Here is a 24,620-nt window from a genome sequence, read left to right as displayed (position 1 = left end):
CAGAGAATGGTAATCCTAGTTAGAGGGCACTATGACAAATCAAATCAAAGTTGATTGGTCACGTACACAGTTTACCAGATGTTATAGCGGGTGCAGTTAAATGCTTATGTTAATAGCTCCTAACAATACAGTAAAATGTCAAAGAAATCAAGAACGTTGGGACGAATCCAATTAACAACCCAAATAGTACTATAACAGTAATCAAAATTAAATCTATATGTATGTAGGCTACACCGGAATAATTGACACAAGATACAGTGGGGAAAATAAGTATTTAGTCAGCCACCAATTGTGCAAGTTCTCCCACTTAAAAAGATGAGAGAGGCCTGTAATTTTCATCATAGGTACACGTCAACTATGACAGACAAATTTAGAATTTTTTTCTCCAGAAAATCACATTGTAGGATTTTTAATGAATTTATTTGCAAATTATGGTGGAAAATAAGTATTTGGTCACCTACAAACAAGCAAGATTTCTGGCTCTCACAGACCTGTAACTTCTTCTTTAAGAGGCTCCTCTGTCCTGCACTCGTTACCCGTATTAATGGCACCTGTTTGAACTTGTTATCAGTATAAAAGACACCTGTCCACAACCTCAAACAGTCACACTCCAAACACTATGGCCAAGACTAAAGAGCTGTCAAAGGACACCAGAAACAAAATTGTAGACCTGCACCAGGCTGGGAAGACTGAATCTGCAATAGGTAAGCAGCTTGGTTTGAAGAAATCAACTGTGGGAGCAATTATTAGGAAATGGAAGACATACAAGACCACTGATAATCTCCCTCGATCTGGGGCTCCGCGCAAGATCTCACCCCGTGGGGTCAAAATGATCACAAGAATCCCAGAACCACACGGGGGGACCTAGTGAATGACCTGCAGAGAGCTGGGACCAAAGTAACAAAGCCTACCATCAGTAACACACTATACCGCCAGGGACTCAAATCCTGCAGTGCCAGACGTGTCCCCCTGCTTAAGCCAGTACATGTCCAGGCCCGTCTGAAGTTTGCTAGAGTGCATTTGGATGATCCAGAAGAAGATTGGGAGAATGTCATATGGTCAGATGAAACCAAAATATAACTTTTTGGTAAAAACTCAACTCGTTGTGTTTCGAGGACAAAGAATGCTGAGTTGCATCCAAAGAACACCATACCTACTGTGAAGCATGGGGGTGGAAACATCATGCTTTGGGGCTGTTTTTCTGCAAAGGGACCAGGACGACTGATCCATGTAAAGGAAAGAATGAATGGGGCCATGTATCGTGAGATTTTGAGTGAAAACCTCCTTCCATCAGCAAGGGCATTGAAGATGAAACGTGGCTGGGTCTTTCAGCATGACAATGATCCCAAACACACCGCCCGGGCAACGAAGGAGTGGCTTCGTAAGAAGCATTTCAAGGTCCTGGAGTGGCCTAGCCAGTCTCCAGATCTCAACCCCATAGAAAATCTTTGGAGGGAGTTGAAAGTCCATGTTGCCTAGCGACAGACCCAAAACATCACTGCTCTAGAGGAGATCTGCATGGAGGAATGGGCCAAAATACCAGCAACAGTGTGTGAAAACCTTGTGAAGACTTACAGAAAACGTTTGACCTGTGTCATTGCCAACAAAGGGTATATAACAAAGTATTGAGAAACTTTTGTTATTGACCAAATACTTATTTTCCACCATAATTTGCAAATAAATTCATTAAAAATCCTACAATGTGATTTTCTGGAAAAGAAATTCTCATTTTGTCTGTCATAGTTGACATGTACCTATGATGAAAATTACAGGCCTCTCTCATCTTTTTAAGTGGGAGAACTTGCACAATTGGTGGCTGACTAAATACTTTTTTTCCCCACTGTATACTAAGAATGATATGCACAGCAGTAGATATATTAAAGTGAGCTATGTCAAGAATCCAGTACATAATAAATGTAATGTGCTGTAGCAGAAATATTAGAATGAGCTATGTTGAGAATACAATATTTAAATACACAGTGTGAAACGGAAAGTGACCAGTAGTTCAATGTCTCTATGGCATGGGACAGCAGCGCTGGCTGTGTGTGAGTGTGTATGTGCGTGTTTGTGAGTGTGAGGTGTGTGTGTGTGTGTGTGTGTGATAGTGTGTGTTTTTTTTGTAGATGGCTAGTGATGACAGATCATATTGTTATGTCATGTGGTGCGATGTGCCATTCCATGCTGGGACATTGGTTTGGTTTGGTTTGGGATTGTGTGTTGGTGGCTTGTACACATGCAACACACAGGCACATAGTGTCTCCACTCTTCCCTTTCTATCCTTTCCTTTCCTCTCCTCATCCTGGGCCTGGGACATTGTTTAAAGCAGTTTAACGCTGTTTGAAGCGCTGCGGCAGGTTTGTTGGTGAGCCCAGCATCCTCCCCAGCCTTAACTAAACGTGACATTGTCTGCCAACACTGAACACTCATACCTATCAGACCCAAGACAAGCACTCCGAGACAAATAGGTACTGTGTACACAGAGCGAGGAGAGAGTGGGAGTACAGAGAGAAGTGAGACAGGGAGTACAGAGAGGGGAGAGAGAGGGGGTACAGAGAGAGGAGAGCGAGAGGGTACAGAGAGAGGAGAGAGAGGGGGTACAGAGAGAGGTGAGAGAGGGAGTACAGAGAGGGGAGAGAGAGGGGGTACAGAGAGAGGGGAGAGAGGGGGTACAGAGAGAGGAGAGAGGGGGTACAGAGAGAGATGAGAATGAGAGGGAGTACAGAGAGAGGGGGTACAGAGAGAGGAGAGAGAGGGAGTACAGAGAAGAGAAAGAGAGAGGGGGTACAGAGAAGAGAAAGAGAGAGGGGGTACAAAGAGAAGTGAGAGAGGGGGTACAGAGAGAGGAGAGAGAGGGGTATAAAGAGAGGGTGTACAAATAGAGGAGAGAGAGGGGGTACAGAGGGAGGAGAGAGGGGGTACAGAGAGAGGAGAGAGAGGGGGTACAGAGAGAAGGGGTACAGGGAGGTGGTTCAGAGAGAGTAGAGAGAGGGGGTTCAGAGAGTGTAGAGAGAGGGGATTCAGAGAGAGGAGAGAGAGGTGAGAGAGGGGGTACAGAGAGAGGAGAGAGGGGGGGTACAGAGAGAGGTGAGAGAGGGGGTACAGAGAGAGGAGAGAGAGGGGGTACAGAGAGAGGTGAGAAAGGGGGTACAGAGAGTGTAGAGAGAGGGGATTCAGATAGAGGAGAGAGAGGTGAGAGAGGGGGTACAGAGAGAGGAGAGAGCAGGGGTACAGAGAGAGGTGAGAAAGGGGGTACAGAGAGAGGAGAGAGAGGGGGTACAGAGAGAGGTGAGAGAGGGGGTACAGAGAGAGGAGAGAGAGGGGGTACAGAGAGAGGTGAGAGAGGGGGTACAGAGAGAAGTGAGAGAGGGGGTACAGAGAGAGGAGAGAGAGGTGAGAGAGGGGGTACAGAGAGAGGAGAGAGAGGGGGTACAGAGAGAGGAGAGAGCAGGGGTACAGAGAGAGGTGAGAAAGGGGGTACAGAGAGAGGAGAGAGAGGGGGTACAGAGAGAGGTGAGAGAGGGGGTACAGAGAGAGGAGAGAGAGGGGGTACAGAGAGAGGTGAGAGAGGGGGTACAGAGAGAAGTGAGAGAGGGGATTCAGAGAGAGGAGAGATAGGTGAGAGAGGGGGTACAGAGAGAGGAGAGAGAGGGGGTACAGAGAGAAGTGAGAGAGGGGGTACAGAGAGAGGAGAGAGAGGGGGTACAGAGAGAAGGGGTACAGGGAGGTGGTTCAGAGAGAGTAGAGAGAGGGGGTTCAGAGAGTGTAGAGAGAGGGGGTTCAGAGAGAGGAGAGAGAGGTGAGAGAGGGGGTACAGAGAGAGGAGAGAGAGGGGGTACAGAGAGAAGTGAGAGAGGGGGTACAGAGAGAGGAGAGAGAGGGGGTACAGAGAGAAGGGGTACAGGGAGGTGGTTCAGAGAGAGTAGAGAGAGGGGGTTCAGAGAGTGTAGAGAGAGGGGGTTCAGAGAGAGGTGAGAGAGGGGGTACAGAGAGAGGTGAGAGAGGTGGTTCAGAGAGAGTAGAGAGAGGGGGTCAGAGAGAGTAGAGAGAGGGGGTTCAGAGAGAGAGGGGGTTCAGAGAGAGAGGGGGTTCAGAGAGAGGGGGTACAGAGAGTAGAGAGAGGGGGTACAGAGAGAGTAGAGAGAGGGGGTTCAGAGAGAGGAGAGAGAGGGGTTACAGAGAGAGGTGAGAGAGGGGGTACAGAGAGAGGTGAGAGAGGGGGTACAGAGAGAGGTGAGAGAGGGGGTACAGAAAGAGGAGAGAGAGGTGAGAGAGGGGGTACAGAGAGAGGAGAGAGCGGGGGTACAGAGAGAGGTGAGAAAGGGGGTACAGAGAGAGGAGAGAGAGGGGGTACAGAGAGAGGTGAGAGGGGGTACAGGGAGGTGGTTCAGAGAGAGTAGAGAGAGGGGGTTCAGAGAGTGTAGAGAGAGGGGGTTCAGAGAGAGGAGAGAGAGGGGGTACAGAGAGAGGTGAGAGAGGTGGTTCAGAGAGAGGGGAGAGAGGGGGTCAGAGAGAGTAGAGAGAGGGGGTTCAGAGAGAGAGGGGGTTCAGAGAGAGGGGGTACAGAGAGTAGAGAGAGGGGGTACAGAGAGAGTAGAGAGAGGGGGTTCAGAGAGAGGAGAGAGAGGGGTTTCAGAGAGAGGAGAGAGAGGGGGTACAGAGAGAGGTGAGAGAGGGGGTACAGAGAGTTGAGAGAGGGGGTACAGAAAGAGGAGAGAGAGGGGGTACAGAGAGAGGAGAGAGAGGGGGTACAGAGAGGGGGTTCAGATAGAGGTGAGAGAGGGGTACAGAGAGAGGGGGTTCAGAGAGAGTAGAGAGAGGGGGTTCAGAGAGAGTAGAGAGAGGGGGTTCAGAGAGAGGAGAGAGAGGGGAGATGGAGAAAGAGGGGATGTTTGTCCTAATGGTGCATTCTTTCCTGAAATAGCTCTCTCCCACGAGGTGTTGCAGAGAGCAGAGGTGTGTGTGTGTGTGTGTGTTATACTTCCTGTCAGGTATCTGACCTTGGTGTGTCCCCCCCTGCCTTTCTGAGTTAGCCGCAGTGCAGTATCCCCCCCCCCCATAACAAAACACACACACACACTTACTTCATACTGATAAAGTCAGAACCCAAACACCTTATATCTCAGCGAAAACACCAATGTCCTTTTCTTGCTAAACCGTCACTGATATACATTACTGCTGTGTTCTCTGGCATTCATTATGCCCTGAATGCTTTATTAGTATTGACACATACAGTACCCAGCCATAAAACATTATTGCCATGGGAGTCATGTTAATTAAGCATGGTTGTGGATATTTTTTGAAGCTGCTGTAATTATTTGCTTTTATGGACACCCCGAGTGTTTCAGCACGCTGCTGATTTGTAATGTTTTATAATACAAAGCTGTTCAAACCACTCTAGTGACATCTGGAAGAATATAAGAAAAGCCATTCCAACGGATTAATAACCGCATCGCTAAGCTGTCTTAAAAACCCCTAGGTGAATAGACTGTCTCTGATGACGTGTTACTGTGTCACCCTAATGACATGTGTTATATCACCCTAATGACGTGTTATATCTCCTTAATGACAGTTGTTATGTCACCCTAATGGCGTGTTATATCACCCTAATGACAGGTGTAATGTCACCCTAATAACATGTGTTATATCACCATGATGACAGCTGTTATGTCACCCTAATGACAGTGTATGGCAATGTAAAGAAGACTCCTAAGTGCAGCTCAGAGCTGAAGTGAGTCATACTGTATTTTTGATAGATTATGTGGTCTGTCTGTCTGTCGACAGGAGATGTGTAGCATACGGTATGATAGAGTCATTGCCATTAGGCTGCTGTTCCCCTCTCCTGCCCCTGGTAATGATTATACCACAGGGTTTTAAGACACCATAAGAGCCAGAACATATTCTGACACACACTATTGACTAATGCCCCATGGTAGCTAACTGCTGGATGACAGCGCACCAGGCTCCTGTATTTAAGTGTTCATTTGTTCATCCATTGACTAGAGAGGAGAAAAACAGAGACTAGAAGAGAACAGAAGAGAGAGAAAATAAGAAAGTAGGGGAATAAAAGAGATAAATAATACAACTTTAAAATAAATACTTTTTTTTTTAAACAATGAAGAGAGGGGAGGAAAGAATAAGAGAATTAAAGAGAAGATAATCATTTTTTAAATAGAAATAATGAGAAAAGTCAAAAAGAAAAGGAGAATAGACAAAAAAAAATGGACTTCTCCACCTTCAGCATGCTGTCACCATCTACCCTCCTCCTCCTAGACAAGACTACCATTAACCCTTCAGCATGCTGTCACCATCTACCCTCCTCCTCCTAGACAAGACTACCATTAACCCTTCAGCATGCTGTCACCATCTACCCTCCTCCTCCTAGACAAGACTACCATTAACCCTTCAGCATGCTGTCACCATCTACCCTCCTCCTCCTAGACAAGACTACCATTAACCCTTCATCATGCTGTCACCATCTACCCTCCTCCTCCTAGACAAGACTACCATTAACCCTTCAGCATGCTGTCACCATCTACCCTCCTCCTCCTAGACAAGACTACCATTAACCCTTCAGCATGCTGTCACCATCTACCGTCATCCCTCCTCCCTCCTCCTCCTTCACCCTTTCCCTCATCCTCCTTCCCTCCTCCTCCTCCTCCTCCCTCCCTCTTCCCTCCTCCATCTTCCTCCTCCCTCCTCCAATCCATCTTCGTTCTGCTCTAATCGTTAGCTGCTCTGTGCTCCAATTACTAATGAAGCATCCATCTGGGCCTGAGCTCAGTGACAGGCCTGTTGTGTCCTTCACTCTACTTGCACCATGAAACAATACATTACAACGCTACAGGTTTCTCTTCGGGGTTACAAAACCATACAGAGTTCACAGAGGACGAGTGTCTGTGTGTCTTGTCTGGTCTCTGACCTTGTGTTCTGTTGTGTTCTGCCTCTGAGCTCTGCTCGGGGAGGCTGTAATGAACAGCAGGTTGTGATTTTGATTGTGAAGGATAAGCTAATTGATGATTCATGGTGACTCCTCAGTCTTTCTTGAGCTGTTTACCCAAGAAAGACATAGGAGAGAGGAAGAGAGAGAGAGCGAGAGAGAGAGAGAGAGAGAGAGAGAGAGAGAGAGAGAGAGAGAGAGAGAGAGAGAGAGAGGAAGAGAAACAAAGGAAACTGAGGAGAACTAAGGTGAAAGCTGAGCTCTGTGTTTCTGACTCAGACAGTCTGTCTGTTTCTCAATACCTCCTTTCTCTCTTCTTGGTCATGCTTATGAATGTCTCCTCTCACCTCTCACTCCACATTTCCTGTTTCCCCCAACATAGCCACTTTGAGTCAGAAAAACACCTACAGAGAGAGAGAGAGAGAGAGAGAGAGAGAGAGAGAGAGAGAGAGAGAGAGAGAGAGAGAGAGAGACTTCGAGTCAGACACTACCTTTTAATCAGCCTTGCAATGGGGAAGAGAAACACAACCAACATCCTGTGTCTACCTGAGATTGTCTACCCTGGCGGAAATGAATAAAGTTTTCTACTTCTGTACTGCGGAATAAAGCACTTGAAGCAAAAAAAAAGGTTGGAGAAGATTGTGTCCGTATGAGACATATACACAGCCCAACATCTTAGATTGTTCCACTAAGAGTTCAATCTGGGCTGAGTGAAAATATTTTCTCACTGAGTGGTGTTAGTAAGAGGCCATCCTCTTACTGCCTCAGAGCCTGATATATGTGTGTGTGTGTGTGTGTGTGTGTGTGTGTGTGTGTGTGTGTGTGTGTGTGAGTGTGTGAGAGAGAGAGAGAGAGAGAGAGAGAGAGAGAGAGAGAGAGAGAGAGAGAGAGAGAGAGAGAGAGAGAGAGAGAGAGAGAGAGAGAGAGAGAGAGAGAGAGAGAGAGAGAGAGAGAGAGAGAGAGAGAGAGGAGAGAGGGAAAGTAGTCTGATGACGTGACTCGCTCTAAATAAATTTTCGCTACAGCCCAGTGCTTCCTTCCTTCAGTCTCTCTCACACGCCCCTGCTTTCCATTTTCACAAATCTGCAGTGGGAGGTGTATGAGAGGGTGGAATACCTACTCAGATCTGCAGTGGGAGGTGTGTGAGAGGGGGGATACCTACTCAGATCTGCAGTGGGAGGTGTGTGAGAGGGGGGATACCTACTCAGATCTGCAGTGGGAGGTGTGTGAGAGGGGAGATACCTACTCAGATCTGCAGTGGGAGGTGTGTGAGAGGGTGGAATACCTACTCAGATCTGCAGTGGGAGGTGTGTGAGAGGGGGGATACCTACTCAGATCTGCAGTGGGAGGTGTGTGAGAGGGGGGGGATACCTACTCAGATCTGCAGTGGGAGGTGTGTGAGAGGGGGGGGGATACCTACTCAGATCTGCAGTGGGAGGTGTGTGAGAGAGGGAAATACCTACTCAGATCTGCAGTGGGAGGTGTGTGAGAGGGGGGGGGATACCTACTCAGATCTCCAGTGGGAGGTGTGTGAGAGAGGGAAATACCTACTCAGATCTGCAGTGGGAGGTGTGTGAGAGAGGGAAATACCTACTCAGATCTGCAGTGGGAGGTGTGTGAGAGGGGGGATACCTACTCAGATCTGCAGTGGGAGGTGTGTGAGAGGGGGGGGGATACCTACTCAGATGTGGTTCTCTCCAGAGCAGTAGTTCCATGGCAGGCCTTGAGGCATCCCTCCTCCCGGTCTCTTTCTGCTCTACTTCCCACTAATCTAAATACAGTACCACTCTCTCTTTCTGCTTCTAATATTCATCATAGTAGCTTTTTAAGTTCTCCTCACCAGGTGTTGTGCTGAGGAGTTTAAAAATTAACTTGAAGTTTAGTTTCTCTTGAAGTTAAGTTTCTCTGAGCTGTAGGCTATTCATTGAAGTATTGCAGTCTACCTAAGGTGGCCGGTGCCACCTTAATTGGGGAGGGTGGGCTCATGGGCAGCGCACAATTGGCCCAGCGTTGTCCGGGTTTGGCCGGTGTAGGCCGTCATTGTAAATAAGAATTTGTTCTTAACTGACTTGCCTAGTTAAATAAAGGTTAAATATATATACAGTGGGGAAAAAAAGTATTTAGTCAGCCACCAATTGTGCAAGTTCTCCCACTTAAAAAGATGAGAGAGGCCTGTAATTTTCATCATAGGTACACGTCAACTATGACAGACAAAATGAGGAAAAAAAATCCAGAAAATCACACTGTAGGATTTTTTATGAATTTATTTGCAAATTATGGTGGAAAATAAGTATTTGGTCAATAACAAAAGTTTCTCAATACTTTGTTATGTACCCTTTGTTGGCAATGACACAGGTCAAACGTTTTCTGTAAGTCTTCACAAGGTTTTCACACACTGTTGCTGGTATTTTGGCCCATTCCTCCATGCAGATCTCCTCTAGAGCAGTGATGTTTTGGGGCTGTCGCTGGGCAACACGGACTTTCAACTCCCTCCAAAGATTTTCTATGGGGTTGAGATCTGGAGACTGGCTAGGCCACTCCAGGACCTTGAAATGCTTCTTACGAAGCCACTCCTTCGTTGCCCGGGCGGTGTGTTTGGGATCATTGTCATGCTGAAAGACCCAGCCACATTTCATCTTCAATGCCCTTGCTGATGGAAGGAGGTTTTCACTCAAAATCTCACGATACATGGCCCCATTCATTCTTTCCTTTACACGGATCAGTCGTCCTGGTCCCTTTGCAGAAAAACAGCCCCAAAGCATGATGTTTCCACCCCCATGCTTCACAGTAGGTATGGTGTTCTTTGGATGCAACTCAGCATTCTTTGTCCTCCAAACACGACGAGTTGAGTTTTAACAAAAAGTTCTATTTTGGTTTCATCTGACCATATGACATTCTCCCAATCCTCTTCTGGATCATTCAAATGCACTCTAGCAAACTTCAGACGGGCCTGGACATGTACTGGCTTAAGCAGGGGGACACGTCTGGCACTGCACGATTTGAGTCCCTGGCGGCGTAGTGTGTTACTGATGGTAGGCTTTGTTACTTTGGTCCCAGCTCTCTGCAGGTCATTCACTAGGTCCCCCCGTGTGGTTCTGGGATTTTTGCTCACCGTTCTTGTGATCATTTTGACCCCACGGGGTGAGATCTTGCGTGGAGCCCCAGATCGAGGGAGATTATCAGTGGTCTTGTATGTCTTCCATTTCCTAATAAATGCTCCCAGAGTTGATTTCTTCAAACCAAGCTAATTACCTATTGCAGATTCAGTCTTCCCAGCCTGGTGCAGGTCTACAATTTTGTTTCTGGTGTCCTTTGACAGCTCTTTGGTCTTGGCCATAGTGGAGTTTGGAGTGTGACTGTTTGAGGTTGTGGACAGGTGTCTTTTATACTGATAACAAGTTCAAACAGGTGCCATTAATACAGGTAACGAGTGGAGGACAGAGGAGCCTCTTAAAGAAGAAGTTACAGGTCTGTGAGAGCCAGAAATCTTGCTTGTTTGTAGGTGACCAAATACTTATTTTCCACCATAATTTGCAAATAAATTCATTAAAAATCCTACAATGTGATTTTCTGGATTTTTTTTTCTCAATTTGTCTGTCATCGTTGATGTGTACCTATGATGAAAATTACAGGCCTCTCTCATCTTTTTAAGTGGGAGAACTTGCACAATTGGTGGCTGACTAAATACTTTTTTTCCCCACTGTATTTTTTTAAATAGTAATGGCTGGAACAGAATAAATGGAATGGTATCGAACACATCAAACAAATGGTGTCCATTCCAACCATTATTATGAGCTGTCTGTGCTCTAGCTATGTGTCCATATTCCTTGTGTGTAATAAACAAATAAATAAATAAAAGCCTGCGCCCTCCTGCTGTCATTCCCTCCTGTGTTTTCTCAATGATACTTCAGCAGCAATCCAGCCTCAGTTTGTCCTGCCTCTCTGCACTGTCTGAGAGCACATTTGGACCAGAGACACAGGTTCTGGGTCCCAGTGGCCCTAAATACTCTCTCTCTCTCTTTCCTCCCTCTCTATTTTCTTCCCACCACTCTCTCTCCCTCCCTCCTCTCCCCCCCCCCCCCCTCTCTCTTTCTCGCTCTCTCCTCCCTCTCTCTCTTCCTCAATCTCTCTGCCCCCTCCCTACCAACCCCGCTCTCGCTCTCGATAAAAGTGGATAGATTCTAGCAGGGTATGTTTTCACACCTCCTCCATTACCCCCAGCAACCATTTCCATGGTGGCTGGGAGTGTTTACCTTGTGACCCCAGAGAGCCGATCTCATTGGCTGAGCTCAGAGCGAGACGAGGGTCATCCTAGAGACCTCTGGGATGTCTAAGCTGGCACAAAGGAGCATGGGTATTAGAGAGAGGGGCAGAGAGAGGCTAGGAGAGAAACAAAAAAAGAGAGAGAGACAACAGATTGAGAGGAAAAAAATATTATAAGAGTGAGAGGAATGAGAGCAAAAGAGAAGGAGAGGAGTATGGAGAGGAGGAGGGAGTGCAAGTACCTCTCCACTTAATACCTCTCTCAGGGAGCATAAACAAGATTGAGAATGCTGGCCAGCTTGTCTGAGCTGAAACTCGTCAGACCTTTTGCAAGCAGACTTTGTGTATTGTTTCTTATTGACGCATTGAGAAATCACTCAGAGCGCCACATTGAGAAATCACTCAGAGCGCCACATTGAGAAATCACTCAGAGTGCCACATTGAGAAATCACTCAGAGCATCACATTGAGAAATCACTCAGAGCGCCACATTGACAAATCACTCAGAGCGCCACATTGAGAAATCACTCAGAGCTCCACATTGAGAAATCACTCAGAGCTCCACATTGAGAAATCACTCAGAGCGCCACATTGAGAAATCACTCAGAGCATCACATTGAGAAATCACTCAGAGCGCCACATTGACAAATCACTCAGAGCTCCACATTGAGAAATCACTCAGAGCTCCAAATTGAGAAATCACTCAGAGCTTCACATTGACAAATCACTCAGAGCGCCACATTGACAAATCACTCAGAGCGCCACATTGAGAAATCACTCAGAGCTTCACATTGAGAAATCACTCAGAGCGCCACATTGGCAAATCACTCAGAGCTCCACATTGACAAATCACTCAGAGCTCCACATTGAGAAATCACTCAGAGCTCCACATTGAGAAACCACTCAGAGCTCCACATTGACAAATCACTCAGAGCTCCACATTGACAAATCACTCAGAGCTCCACATTGACAAATCACTCAGAGCTCCACATTGAGAAATCACTCAGAGCTCCACATTGACAAATCACTCAGAGCTCCACATTGACAAATCACTCAGAGCTCCACATTGACAAATCACTCAGAGCTCCACATTTTCTTCTTTTGTTCCTTCTTTCACTTTCTATGTTCTCCTTCTTTTGTCCCTCTGTCTCTGTCCTTGACATGAGTGGTTGGAGAGAGAGAGAGACAGAGAGAGAGAGAGAGAGAGAGAGAGAGAGAGAGAGAGAGAGACCCAACCAAATCACGAGAAAACTAAAAGATAATTACTTGACACATTGGAAAGAATTGATTAAAAAACAGAGCAAACTAGAATGCTATTTGGCCCTAAACAGAGAGTACACAGTGGCAGAATAGAATACCTGACCACTGTGACTGACACAAACTTAAGGAAATATTTGACTATGTACAGACTCAGTGAGCATAGCCTTGCTATTGAGAAAGGCCGCCGTAGGCAGACCTGGCTCTCAAGAGAAGACAGGCTATGTGCACACTGCCCACAAAATGAGGTGGAAACACCAATCCTCCTTATACTGTGTCTCCTGTAGATGAGAAGAGATGTATGCAGACAGACAAACACAGTTGGTTAGGGTTGGTTGGTTAGGGTTGGTTGGTTAGGGTTGGTTGGTTAGGGTTGGTTGGTTAGGGTTGTAGATGTAGTGCTTTAAGGCACTGGACATTTCATTGATTTATTCTACATAAACAAAAGCAATGCATTTCAAGGCGCAATTCAGCAAGTCTATTACACAAGAAACACAGACTCAGAAAATACAAGGTAACATTACCCTCCTAATATGTGTTTTTGTGTGCATGCATTGATATCAGTTTTGCACCAAACGTTTGAGCTGTGCATGCCTAACTCAGGCTAGGATTTAGCCTTTTTGATTTAACCTGGTTGGTGGTGGGAGGGGACTGATCTTTGGTTTCCATGGTTTCTCTGTCTTCCAGAAAGCCCGTCTGGCCAGGATACGAATATCCAAGACAGGAAGCTCCAATGCCTTCCTCCACAGCAAACGGAATGGCCTCTTCAGCGACACCTTGGAGCTCACGGTAAGAAAACACTCAATACAACCACCACTGACTGGGCCTCCCTAGTGGTGCAGTGGGCTGTGCCACTAGAGATCCTGGTTCGAATCCAGGCTCTGTGCCACTAGAGATCCTGGTTCGAATCCAGGCTCTGTTGTAGCCGGCCGCGACCGGGAGACCCATGGAGTGGCGCACAAGTCGTCCAGGGTAGGGGAGGGAATGGCTGGCAGAGATGTAGCGCAGTTGGTAGAGCATGGCGTTTGCATCGCCAGGGTTATGGGTTCGATTCCCACGGGGGGCCAGTATGAAAAATAAAATAAAATATGTATGCACTCACTAACTGTAAGTCGCTCTGGATAAGAGCGTCTGCTAAATGACTAAAATGTAAAATGTACTAGTCTAATTAATCGATAGCATCCCTCTTCACAACACTTCTGGACTCAAATAACTAAAAGACTCACACCACACGACCTTTAACCTTTAACTCACAAAGGCCCTCTCTACAAGCCAGCCCAGTCACAACAGTAGAATGCTGTATGTTTGCCCTGAACGTGTGCGTACATTGGAGTGACACTTTACCCCGTGGGACAGACTCCTGCCTCTCTCAAGTACCAGCTCATATAATCACGCTTTGACTGCACTTCATTGAACACTTTATAGATTGTGTCCTTCTTCCGTCTCCTTGAGTTAATCATTGACTCATAACTTATGGGATAGATCAAAATAAGGTTACTACATTCCCCAATCCAACCTTATCAGATCAGTTACTTCCTCAAGGCAGTAAGGAGAGAGATGTCTTTATTCAAACAGGGCCTGGCCTGGCTTCTGAGAACAGCTAAATGCAGTCCTGTTAAATATGCCGTAGTGTTAATTTGAACATCTTGGTGCTCAGCTGGGATCCAGGCTAGCAGACATGTAAACACATGTTCCTCCTCTCCTTTCCTCTCCTCTCTTCTCTGGGCTGAGATACACCAAAACACAAGGACAATTTAGCTGTCTCCGTTTCTGAATGTATAGCTTATCCTTCTATACACCCATGAATTGTACTGGGATTTGACTGTGCCTCCACCAGCTCTGGTTACTTTAGGTCCCAAGCAAAACGATGTCGTTGAAGTCACAGGGTTAAAGCCAGCAGACCTTCGATACATCTGCACCACACAGAAGATTAGTACATTGTGTCAGTGTATTATGCAGCGTCACCTGGTTCCCAACCTGCCTGTAGTGTAGATAATGGACCAGCCACCTGGGTGATTCACAGCAGCCCTCACACCAGTGGAGGCTGCTGAGGGGAGGACGGCTCATAATAATGGCTGGAACGGAGCCAATGGAATGGCATCAAACCATGTGTTTGTTGTATTTGATACCATTCCACCTATTCCGCTCCAGCCGTTACCACGAGCCCGTCCTCCCCAATTAAGGTGCCACCAACCTCCCATGCCTCACACAGCCTGCTGATTCTTTGGCTTTAGTCTTTAGTAATGAGTAGGACAGAACCAGAAATAGCTGTGTCTGTGTACTGTAGCTCAGCACTGTTCAGGTGAACTCTCCCCCACAGCACATAGAAACATGTGCTGCAGCACTGCTCACATACACAGGGGAGGAGGGAACTACATAATAACACACAGCAGACATGGTGGAAACTCAGCCCGGTCTCATGGACTCAATTCGGAACACTCAAATTAGTATGATATGTTACGTTTGGTATGGTTACATAAGACAGAAGGTTACTTAAGGCAAAAAACGAAAGTAGGACGGTTAGTCGGGGAGGATGGGTGGGTGTATAGAGCGCACCTGATTCTAATAATTAGCTGGTTGATAAGCTGAATCAGGTTAGTTACAACTGGGGTTGGTGCGAAAACCTACAGGAGGGTAGCTCTCCACGAACAGGGTTGGAGAGCCCTGCTTTAACCTAACTTCTAACCTTAACCCCTAGCCTAGCTAACGTTAGCCACCTAGCTAACGTTAGCATTAAACCACGTAGCCACCTAGCTAGGTTTAGCCACAACAAATTGGAATTCGTAACATATCATATGTTTAGCAAATCCGTAACATATTATACAAATTGCAATTCGTAACATTTTGTATGAATTGTAATTCGTAACATATCATACGAAATGGAATATGGACATCCACAAATTAATACATACAGTGCATTCAGAAAGTATTCATACCCTTTGACTTATTCCACATTTTGTTGCGTAACAGTCTGATTTCAAATATGGATTGAATAAATGTTTTGCTCACCCATCTACACACAATACCCCATAATGGCAAAGTGAAAACATGTTTTTAGTAATTTTAGCAAATGTATTGAAAATGAAATACAGAAATATAAAATGTACATAAGTATTCACACCCCTGAGTCAATACATGTTAGAATCACCTTTGGCAGCGATTATACCTGCAAGTCTTTCTGTGTAAGTCTCTAAGTGCTTTCCACACCTGGATAGTGCAACATTTGCATATTATTCTTTTTAAAATTCTTCAAGCTCTGTCAAGTTGGTTGTTGATCATTACTAGACAGACATTTTTAAGTCTTGCCATAGATTTTCAAGCCGATTTACATCAAAACTGTAACTAGGCCACTCCGGAACATTCAATGTCGTCTCCAGTGTATATTTGGCCTTGTGTTGTAGGTTATTGTCCTGCTGAAAGGTGAATTTGTTGGAAAGCAGACTGAACCAGGTTTTCCTCTAGAATATTTCCTGTGCATAGTTCTATTCTGTTTTTTATTTTTTATTTTTTTTACTCCCTAGTCCTTGCCGATGACAAGCATACCCATAACATGATGCAGCCACCACCATGCTTGAAAATATGAAGAGTGGAACTCAGTGATGTGTTTGCCCCAAACATAACTCTTTGTATTCGCGACATAAAGTTAATTTCTTTGCCACATTTTTTGCAGTTTTACTTTAGTGCCTTATTGCAAACAGGATGCATGTTTTGGAATATTTGTATTCTGTACAGGCTTCCTTCTTTTCACTCTGTCATTTAGGTTAGTATTGTGGAGTAACTACAATGTTGTTGATCCATCCTCAGTTTTCTCCTATCACAGCCATCAAACTCTGTAACTGTTTTAAAGTCACTATTGACCTCATGGTGAAGTCCCTGAGCGATTTCCGTCCTCTCCGGCAACTGAGTTAGGAAAGACGCCTATATCTTTGTAGTGAATGGGTGTATTGATACACCATCCAAAGTGTAATTAATAACGTCACCATGCTCAAAGGGATATTTAGTGTCTACCAATTGGTGCCCTTCTTTGTGAGGGATTGGAAAACCTCCCTGGTCTTTGTGGTTTGAAATTCACTGCTTGACTGAGGGACTTTACAGATAATTGTATATGTGGGGTACAGAGATGAGTTAGTCATTAAAAAATCAAGGTAAACACTATTATTGCACACAAGAGTGAGTCCATGCAACTTATTATGTGACTTGGGGCGGCGCACAATTGGCGCACAATTAGCCCAGCGTCGTCCAGGGTAGGGGAGGGAATGGCCAGCAGGGATGTAGCTCAGTTGGTAGAGCATGGCGTTTGCAACGCCAGGGTTGTGGGTTCGATTCCCACGGGGGGCCAGTATGAAAAAATATATATATATATATATATATATATATATATATATATATATATATATATAATGTATGCACTCACTAACTGTAAGTCGCTCTGGATAAGAGCGTCTGCTAAATGACTAAAATGTAAATGTAAAATGTTAAGCACATTTTTACTCCTGAATTTATTTAGGCTTGCCCTAACAAGGGGGCTGAATACTTATTGGCTCAACACATTTCAGCTTTTAATTTTTTTATAATTTTTTTATTTTCTAAAAACATAATTCCACCTTGACATTATGGGGTATTGTGTATAGGCCAGTGACTCGAAATCTCAATTTAATACATTTTAAAATCAGGCTGCAACACAACAAAATGTGGAAAAAGTCAAGGGGTGTGAATACTTTCTGAAGGCACTGTACCATACGAAACGTAACATATCATACTAATTGGAGTGTTTTGGATTTCCATTTACTATATTGCATCTACCACTGAGTCCAGGTTGGGAAACTAAACGTTAAAATGATTAAAGGCTGTATTGTATTCAGCGATAAAAGAAAAAAAAATAGTAGGGGTAGATTTTAGGTGGTTTGATGTTTATGCATTTTAACAAGCCAAACAAAGGGGTTTGTCAGGGATTGCAGTGTGCTGTGCTGTCAGCCCTGACTGATGCAACCCAGTGAAAGTATACAGTATGCGTACGTAACAGTGTTGCGTCCGTCCCTCTCCTTGCACCAACCTGGGCTTGAATCAGGGACCCTCTGAACACATCAACAACAGTCACCCACGAAGCATCATTACCTATCGCTCCACAATAGTCGTGGCCCTTGCAGAGGGAAACAACTACTTTAAGGTCTCAGAGCGAGTCACGGCACCTATTGAAACGCTACTAGCGTGGTGCTAACTAGCTAGCCATTTCACCCCTGTTACACGTATCTGGAGCAAAGACCTCCCCCCATTTTCTCTGACTGACATTCAGAGGCCTTCTACCCCTCTATATCTAGCCTTAGGTATACTACAGACCAAACACGCATCCTTATACTTAATTTCAACATACTAATTTATTTATGTAGTTGACATACATTTATCAACATTAGAATAAACATTAATCAACGTTTGAGCCAAACACCTAGCCGTCTGGCCCTCTAGGCTGTTGCTCCTGCTCCCTCAGCCCAGAGCCCAGAGCTATAGCCAGCAGCAGTCAGGAGCTATAGCCAGCAGCAGTCCAGAGCTATAGCCAGCAGCAGTCCAGAGCTATAGCCAGCAGCAGTCAGGAGCTATAGCCAGCAGCAGCCCAGAGCTATAGCCAGCAGCAGTCCAGAGCTATAGCCAGCAGCATCAGTCCAGAGCTATAGCCAGCAGCAGTCAGGAGCTATAGCCAGCAGCAGTCCAGAGCTATAGCCAGCAGCAGTCAGGAGCTATAGCCAGCAGCAGTCCAGAGCTATAGCCAGCAGCAGTCCAGAGCTATAGCCAGCAGCAGCCCAGAGCTATAGCCAGCAGCATCAGTCTAGAGCTATAGCCAGCAGCAGTCAGGAGCTATAGCCAGCAGCAGTCCAGAGCTATAGCCAGCAGCATCAGTCCAGAGCTATAGCCAGCAGCAGTCCAGAGCTATAGCCAGCAGCAGTCAGGAGCTATAGCCAGCAGCAGTCCAGAGCTATAGCCAGCAGCAGTCCAGAGCTATAGCCAGCAGCAGTCAGGAGCTATAGCCAGCAGCAGCCCAGAGCTATAGCCAGCAGCAGTCCAGAGCTATAGCCAGCAGCATCAGTCCAGAGCTATAGCCAGCAGCAGTCAGGAGCTATAGCCAGCAGCAGTCCAGAGCTATAGCCAGCAGCAGTCAGGAGCTATAGCCAGCAGCAGTCCAGAGCTATAGCCAGCAGCAGTCCAGAGCTATAGCCAGCAGCAGCCCAGAGCTATAGCCAGCAGCATCAGTCTAGAGCTATAGCCAGCAGCAGTCAGGAGCTATAGCCAGCAGCAGTCCAGAGCTATAGCCAGCAGCATCAGTCCAGAGCTATAGCCAGCAGCAGTCCAGAGCTATAGCCAGCAGCAGTCCAGAGCTATAGCCAGCAGCAGTCCAGAGCTATAGCCAGCAGCAGTCCAGAGCTATAGCCAGCAGCAGTCCAGAACTATAGCCAGCAGCATCAGTCCAGAGCTATAGCCAGCAGCAGTCCAGAGCTATAGTCAGCAGCAGTCCAGAGCTATAGCCAGCAGCAGCCCAGAGCTATAGTCAGCAGCAGTCCAGAGCTATAGCCAGCAGCATCAGTACAGAGCTATAGCCAGCAGCAGTCTAGAGCTATAGCCAGCAGCAGTCCAGAGCTATAGCCAGCAGCATCAGTCCAGAGCTATAGCCAGCAGCAGTCCAGAGCTATAGCCAGCATCAGTCCAGAGCTATAGCCAGCAGCATCAGTCCAGAGCTATAGCCAGCAGCAGTCCAGAGCTATAGCCCAGCAGCATCAGTCCAGAGCTATAGCCAGCAGCAGTCCAGAGCTATAGCCAGCAGCAGTCCAGAGCTATAGCCAGCAGCATCAGTCCAGAGCTATAGCCAGCAGCATCAGTCCAGAGCTATAGCCAGCAGCATCAGTCCAGAGCTATAGCCAGCAGCATCAGTCCAGAGCTATAGCCAGCAGCAGCAGTCCAGAGCTATAGCCAGCAGCATCAGTCCAGAGCTATAGCCAGCAGCAGCAGTCCAGAGCTATAGCCAGCAGCAGTCCAGAGCTATAGCCAGCAGCAGTCCAGAGCTATAGCCAGCAGCATCAGTCCAGAGCTATAGCCAGCAGCATCAGTCCAGAGCTATAGCCAGCAGCAGTCCAGAGCTATAGCCAGCATCAGTCCAGAGCTATAGCCAGCATCAGTCCAGAGCTATAGCCAGCAGCAGTCCAGAGCTATAGCCAGCAGCATCAGTCCAGAGCTATAGCCAGCAGCAGTCCAGAGCTATAGCCAGCAGCAGTCCAGAGCTATAGCCAGCAGCAGTCCAGAGCTATAGCCAGCAGCATCAGTCCAGAGCTATAGCCAGCAGCATCAGTCCAGAGCTTTAGCCAGCAGCATCAGTCCAGAGCTATAGCCAGCAGCATCAGTCCAGAGCTATAGCCAGCAGCATCAGTCCAGAGCAATAGCCAGCAGCAGTCCAGAGCTATAGCCAGCAGCAGTCCAGAGCTATAGCCAGCAGCATCAGTCTAGAGCTATAGCCAGCAGCAGTCCAGAGCTATAGCCAGCAGCATCAGTCCAGAGCTATAGCCAGCAGCATCAGTCCAGAGCTATAGCCAGCAGCAGCAGTCCAGAGCTATAGCCAGCAGCATCAGTCCAGAGCTATAGCCAGCAGCAGCAGTCCAGAGCTATAGCCAGCAGCAGTCCAGATCTATAGCCAGCAGCAGTCCAGAGCTATAGCCAGCAGCATCAGTCCAGAGCTATAGCCAGCAGCAGCAGTCCAGAGCTATAGCCAGCAGCAGTCCAGAGCTATAGCCAGCATCAGTCCAGAGCTATAGCCAGCAGCATCAGTACAGAGCTATAGCCAGCAGCAGTCTAGAGCTATAGCCAGCAGCAGTCCAGAGCTATAGCCAGCAGCATCAGTCCAGAGCTATAGCCAGCAGCAGTCCAGAGCTATAGCCAGCATCAGTCCAGAGCTATAGCCAGCAGCATCAGTCCAGAGCTATAGCCAGCAGCAGTCCAGAGCTATAGCCAGCAGCATCAGTCCAGAGCTATAGCCAGCAGCAGTCCAGAGCTATAGCCAGCAGCAGTCCAGAGCTATAGCCAGCAGCAGTCCAGAGCTATAGCCAGCAGCATCAGTCCAGAGCTATAGCCAGCAGCATCAGTCCAGAGCTATAGCCAGCAGCATCAGTCCAGAGCTATAGCCAGCAGCAGCAGTCCAGAGCTATAGCCAGCAGCATCAGTCCAGAGCTATAGCCAGCAGCAGCAGTCCAGAGCTATAGCCAGCAGCAGTCCAGAGCTATAGCCAGCAGCAGCAGTCCAGAGCTATAGCCAGCAGCATCAGTCCAGAGCTATAGCCAGCAGCATCAGTCCAGAGCTATAGCCAGCAGCAGTCCAGAGCTATAGCCAGCATCAGTCCAGAGCTATAGCCAGCATCAGTCCAGAGCTATAGCCAGCAGCAGTCCAGAGCTAAAGCCAGCAGCATCAGTCCAGAGCTATAGCCAGCAGCAGTCCAGAGCTATAGCCAGCAGCAGTCCAGAGCTATAGCCAGCAGCAGTCCAGAGCTATAGCCAGCAGCATCAGTCCAGAGCTATAGCCAGCAGCATCAGTCCAGAGCTATAGCCAGCAGCATCAGTCCAGAGCTATAGCCAGCAGCATCAGTCCAGAGCTATAGCCAGCAGCATCAGTCCAGAGCAATAGCCAGCAGCAGTCCAGAGCTATAGCCAGCAGCAGTCCAGAGCTATAGCCAGCAGCATCAGTCTAGAGCTATAGCCAGCAGCATCAGTCCAGAGCTATAGCCAGCAGCATCAGTCCAGAGCTATAGCCAGCAGCAGTCCAGAGCTATAGCCAGCAGCAGTCCAGAGCTATAGCCAGCAGCAGTCAGGAGCTATAGCCAGCAGCAGCCCAGAGCTATAGCCAGCAGCAGTCCAGAGCTATAGCCAGCAGCATCAGTCCAGAGCTATAGCCAGCAGCAGTCAGGAGCTATAGCCAGCAGCAGTCCAGAGCTATAGCCAGCAGCAGTCAGGAGCTATAGCCAGCAGCAGTCCAGAGCTATAGCCAGCAGCAGTCCAGAGCTATAGCCAGCAGCAGCCCAGAGCTATAGCCAGCAGCATCAGTCTAGAGCTATAGCCAGCAGCAGTCAGGAGCTATAGCCAGCAGCAGTCCAGAGCTATAGCCAGCAGCATCAGTCCAGAGCTATAGCCAGCAGCAGTCCAGAGCTATAGCCAGCAGCAGTCCAGAGCTATAGCCAGCAGCAGTCCAGAGCTATAGCCAGCAGCAGTCCAGAACTATAGCCAGCAGCATCAGTCTAGAGCTATAGCCAGCAGCAGTCAGGAGCTATAGCCAGCAGCATCAGTCCAGAGCTATAGCCAGCAGCATCAGTCCAGAGCTATAGCCAGCAGCATCAGTCCAGAGCTATAGCCAGCAGCAGTCCAGAGCTATAGTCAGCAGCAGTCCAGAGCTATAGCCAGCAGCATCAGTACAGAGCTATAGCCAGCAGCAGTCTAGAGCTATAGCCAGCAGCAGTCCAGAGCTATAGCCAGCAGCATCAGTCCAGAGCTATAGCCAGCAGCAGTCCAGAGCTATAGCCAGCATCAGTCCAGAGCTATAGCCAGCAGCATCAGTCCAGAGCTATAGCCAGCAGCAGTCCAGAGCTATAGCCAGCAGCATCAGTCCAGAGCTATAGCCAGCAGCAGTCCAGAGCTATAGCCAGCAGCAGTCCAGAGCTATAGCCAGCAGCAGTCCAGAGCTATAGCCAGCAGCATCAGTCCAGAGCTATAGCCAGCAGCATCAGTCCAGAGCTATAGCCAGCAGCAGCAGTCCAGAGCTATAGCCAGCAGCAGCAGTCCAGAGCTATAGCCAGCAGCATCAGTCCAGAGCTATAGCCAGCAGCATCAGTCCAGAGCAATAGCCAGCAGCAGTCCAGAGCTATAGCCAGCAGCAGTCCAGAGCTATAGCCAGCAGCATCAGTCCAGAGCTATAGCCAGCAGCATCAGTCCAGAGCTATAGCCAGCAGCAGTCCAGAGCTATAGCCAGCATCAGTCCAGAGCTATAGCCAGCATCAGTCCAGAGCTATAGCCAGCATCAGTCCAGAGCTATAGCCAGCAGCAGTCCAGAGCTATAGCCAGCAGCATCAGTCCAGAGCTATAGCCAGCAGCAGTCCAGAGCTATAGCCAGCAGCAGTCCAGAGCTATAGCCAGCAGCAGTCCAGAGCTATAGCCAGCAGCATCAGTCCAGAGCTATAGCCAGCAGCATCAGTCCAGAGCTACAGCCAGCAGCATCAGTCCAGAGCTATAGCCAGCAGCATCAGTCCAGAGCTATAGCCAGCAGCATCAGTCCAGAGCAATAGCCAGCAGCAGTCCAGAGCTATAGCCAGCAGCAGTCCAGAGCTATAGCCAGCAGCATCAGTCTAGAGCTATAGCCAGCAGCATCAGTCCAGAGCTATAGCCAGCAGCATCAGTCCAGAGCTATAGCCAGCAGCAGTCCAGAGCTATAGCCAGCAGCAGTCCAGAGCTATAGCCAGCAGCAGTCCAGAGCTATAGCCAGCAGCAGCCCACTCAGACACTCTCTGACTCACCACGCTGCTCAGAGAAGAGAGTGTCGTGCCCCAGCAAAGAAAGAACAAACCACTTGCACTCCCACACTTACACTCACACTCTCTCCCTCCCTCACACACACACACAAACACAGGAGCATTCAGGAAAAACAATTAATTAACTAGACATTATCCATCGAGAGAGAGAGAGAGAGAGGAGATGGGTAAACAATGTAACAGTGAATATTTCTATATGTTTGTAAAGTGTGCTGAAATTCTCCAGTCCGGTGTAAACAGATATATTGTCTACTGCCCTGGGTAGTATTGCCTTTCTGGCCCAGACCTTGTGATTGACATGACTGTGGCCTCCAGCCTGAACACTGAGCATTCAATATACTGAAATGAAAACCTAGTAAAACTCTACCTGTGTGTCTTTTTGTCTCCTCTTTCACCTTTGACCTGAAGCAACTTCCTTACAAGATGAACCTTTCAGACCAGGTACAGAGCCAGCAAACAGCCACATACAACACCTACTAAACCCCTCGATCTGTTGGCGCACATCAATGTGGAGCATTTCACTCACAGTGGCTTTGTGTGTGTGTGTGTGTGTGTGTGTGTGTGTGTTGCAGAGTTCCATTGAGGAGGAGCAGCAGCTGAACAAGAACCAGTCTCTATTAGAGAGCCAACACCACCACCTGCTGCATTGTCTGGAGAAAACCACAGTGAGCACACACACACAACCACAGTGATTACACACACACACACACAAAAACAACAACAGTGAGTACACACGCACACACAAAAAAACACAGTGAGTACACACACACACAAAAAACCACAGTGAGTACACACACAAAAAACCACGGCGAGGGCCTCCCGAGTGGCGCTGCGGTCTAAGGCACTGCATCGCAGTGCTTGAAGCGTCACTACAGACCCGGGTTCGATCCTGGGATGTGTCGCAGCCGGCCGCGACCGGGAGACCCTTGAGGCGGCACACAATTGGCCCAGCGTCGTCCGGGTTAGGTGAGGGTTTGGGCGGCCGGGATATCCTTGTCCCATCATGCTCTAGCCGACTCCGTGTGGCGGGCCGGGCGCATGCACGCTGACTTTGGTCGCCAGTTGTACGGTGTTTCCTCCGACACATTGGTGCGGCTGGCTTCCGGGTTAAGCGAGCAGTGCGGCTTGGCAGGGTCGTGTTTTGGAGGACGCATGGCTCTCGACCTTCGCCTCTCCCGAGTCCGTACAGGAGTTGCAGCGATGGAACAAGACTAACTACCAATTGGGGAGAAAAAGAGGTCAAAAGTAAAAAAATTAACACAGTGAGTACATGTACACACACACACACAAAACCATGGTGAGTACAAACATAAACACACACTTCACTGACAAGCACATAAAACAAGAAAAAAACTCAATGTTAAATATATTTTGTTTCTTATCAACTGTAAAATAATATTGCAACATGTTTCCAGTTTACTTCAATACCGTGAACATTGAACTAGCACTGAGCATTCTGCTGTAATATGCTGTCCGACACACTGGGTCTTCCATGGGCAATAGTGGCATGTTCATCTGATGTACAGGCTGAGATTAGATAGGGTCTTGTCCATACTACTATAAGGAATTGTCAATTTCAGGCTAGAGCAGCGGGCATGTAATGATGCCTTATAGAAGA

The 24,620-nt window shown here is 47.6% G+C and overlaps 1 protein-coding gene across 1 annotated transcript in view; it reads left to right on the top strand.

Moving 5' to 3' along the window:
* Positions 1-24,620, top strand: part of LOC311149498 (A-type voltage-gated potassium channel KCND3-like) — a gene marked incomplete at both ends in the record, with an annotated part of 66,323 nt that overhangs the window by 29,595 nt on the left and 12,108 nt on the right. Inside the window, 3 exons of the mRNA XM_084186686.1 lie at positions 13,144-13,245; positions 23,411-23,443; positions 23,575-23,667. Coding sequence (XP_084042812.1) covers positions 13,144-13,245; positions 23,411-23,443; positions 23,575-23,667 — 228 coding nt within the window. The remainder of the gene's footprint in view (positions 1-13,143; positions 13,246-23,410; positions 23,444-23,574; positions 23,668-24,620) is intronic.

This window comes from Coregonus lavaretus, assembly GCF_964263955.1.
Source record: "Coregonus lavaretus genome assembly, chromosome: 22".
Taxonomy (NCBI): domain Eukaryota; kingdom Metazoa; phylum Chordata; class Actinopteri; order Salmoniformes; family Salmonidae; genus Coregonus; species Coregonus lavaretus.
This window is presented reverse-complemented; position numbering and strand designations above follow the sequence as displayed.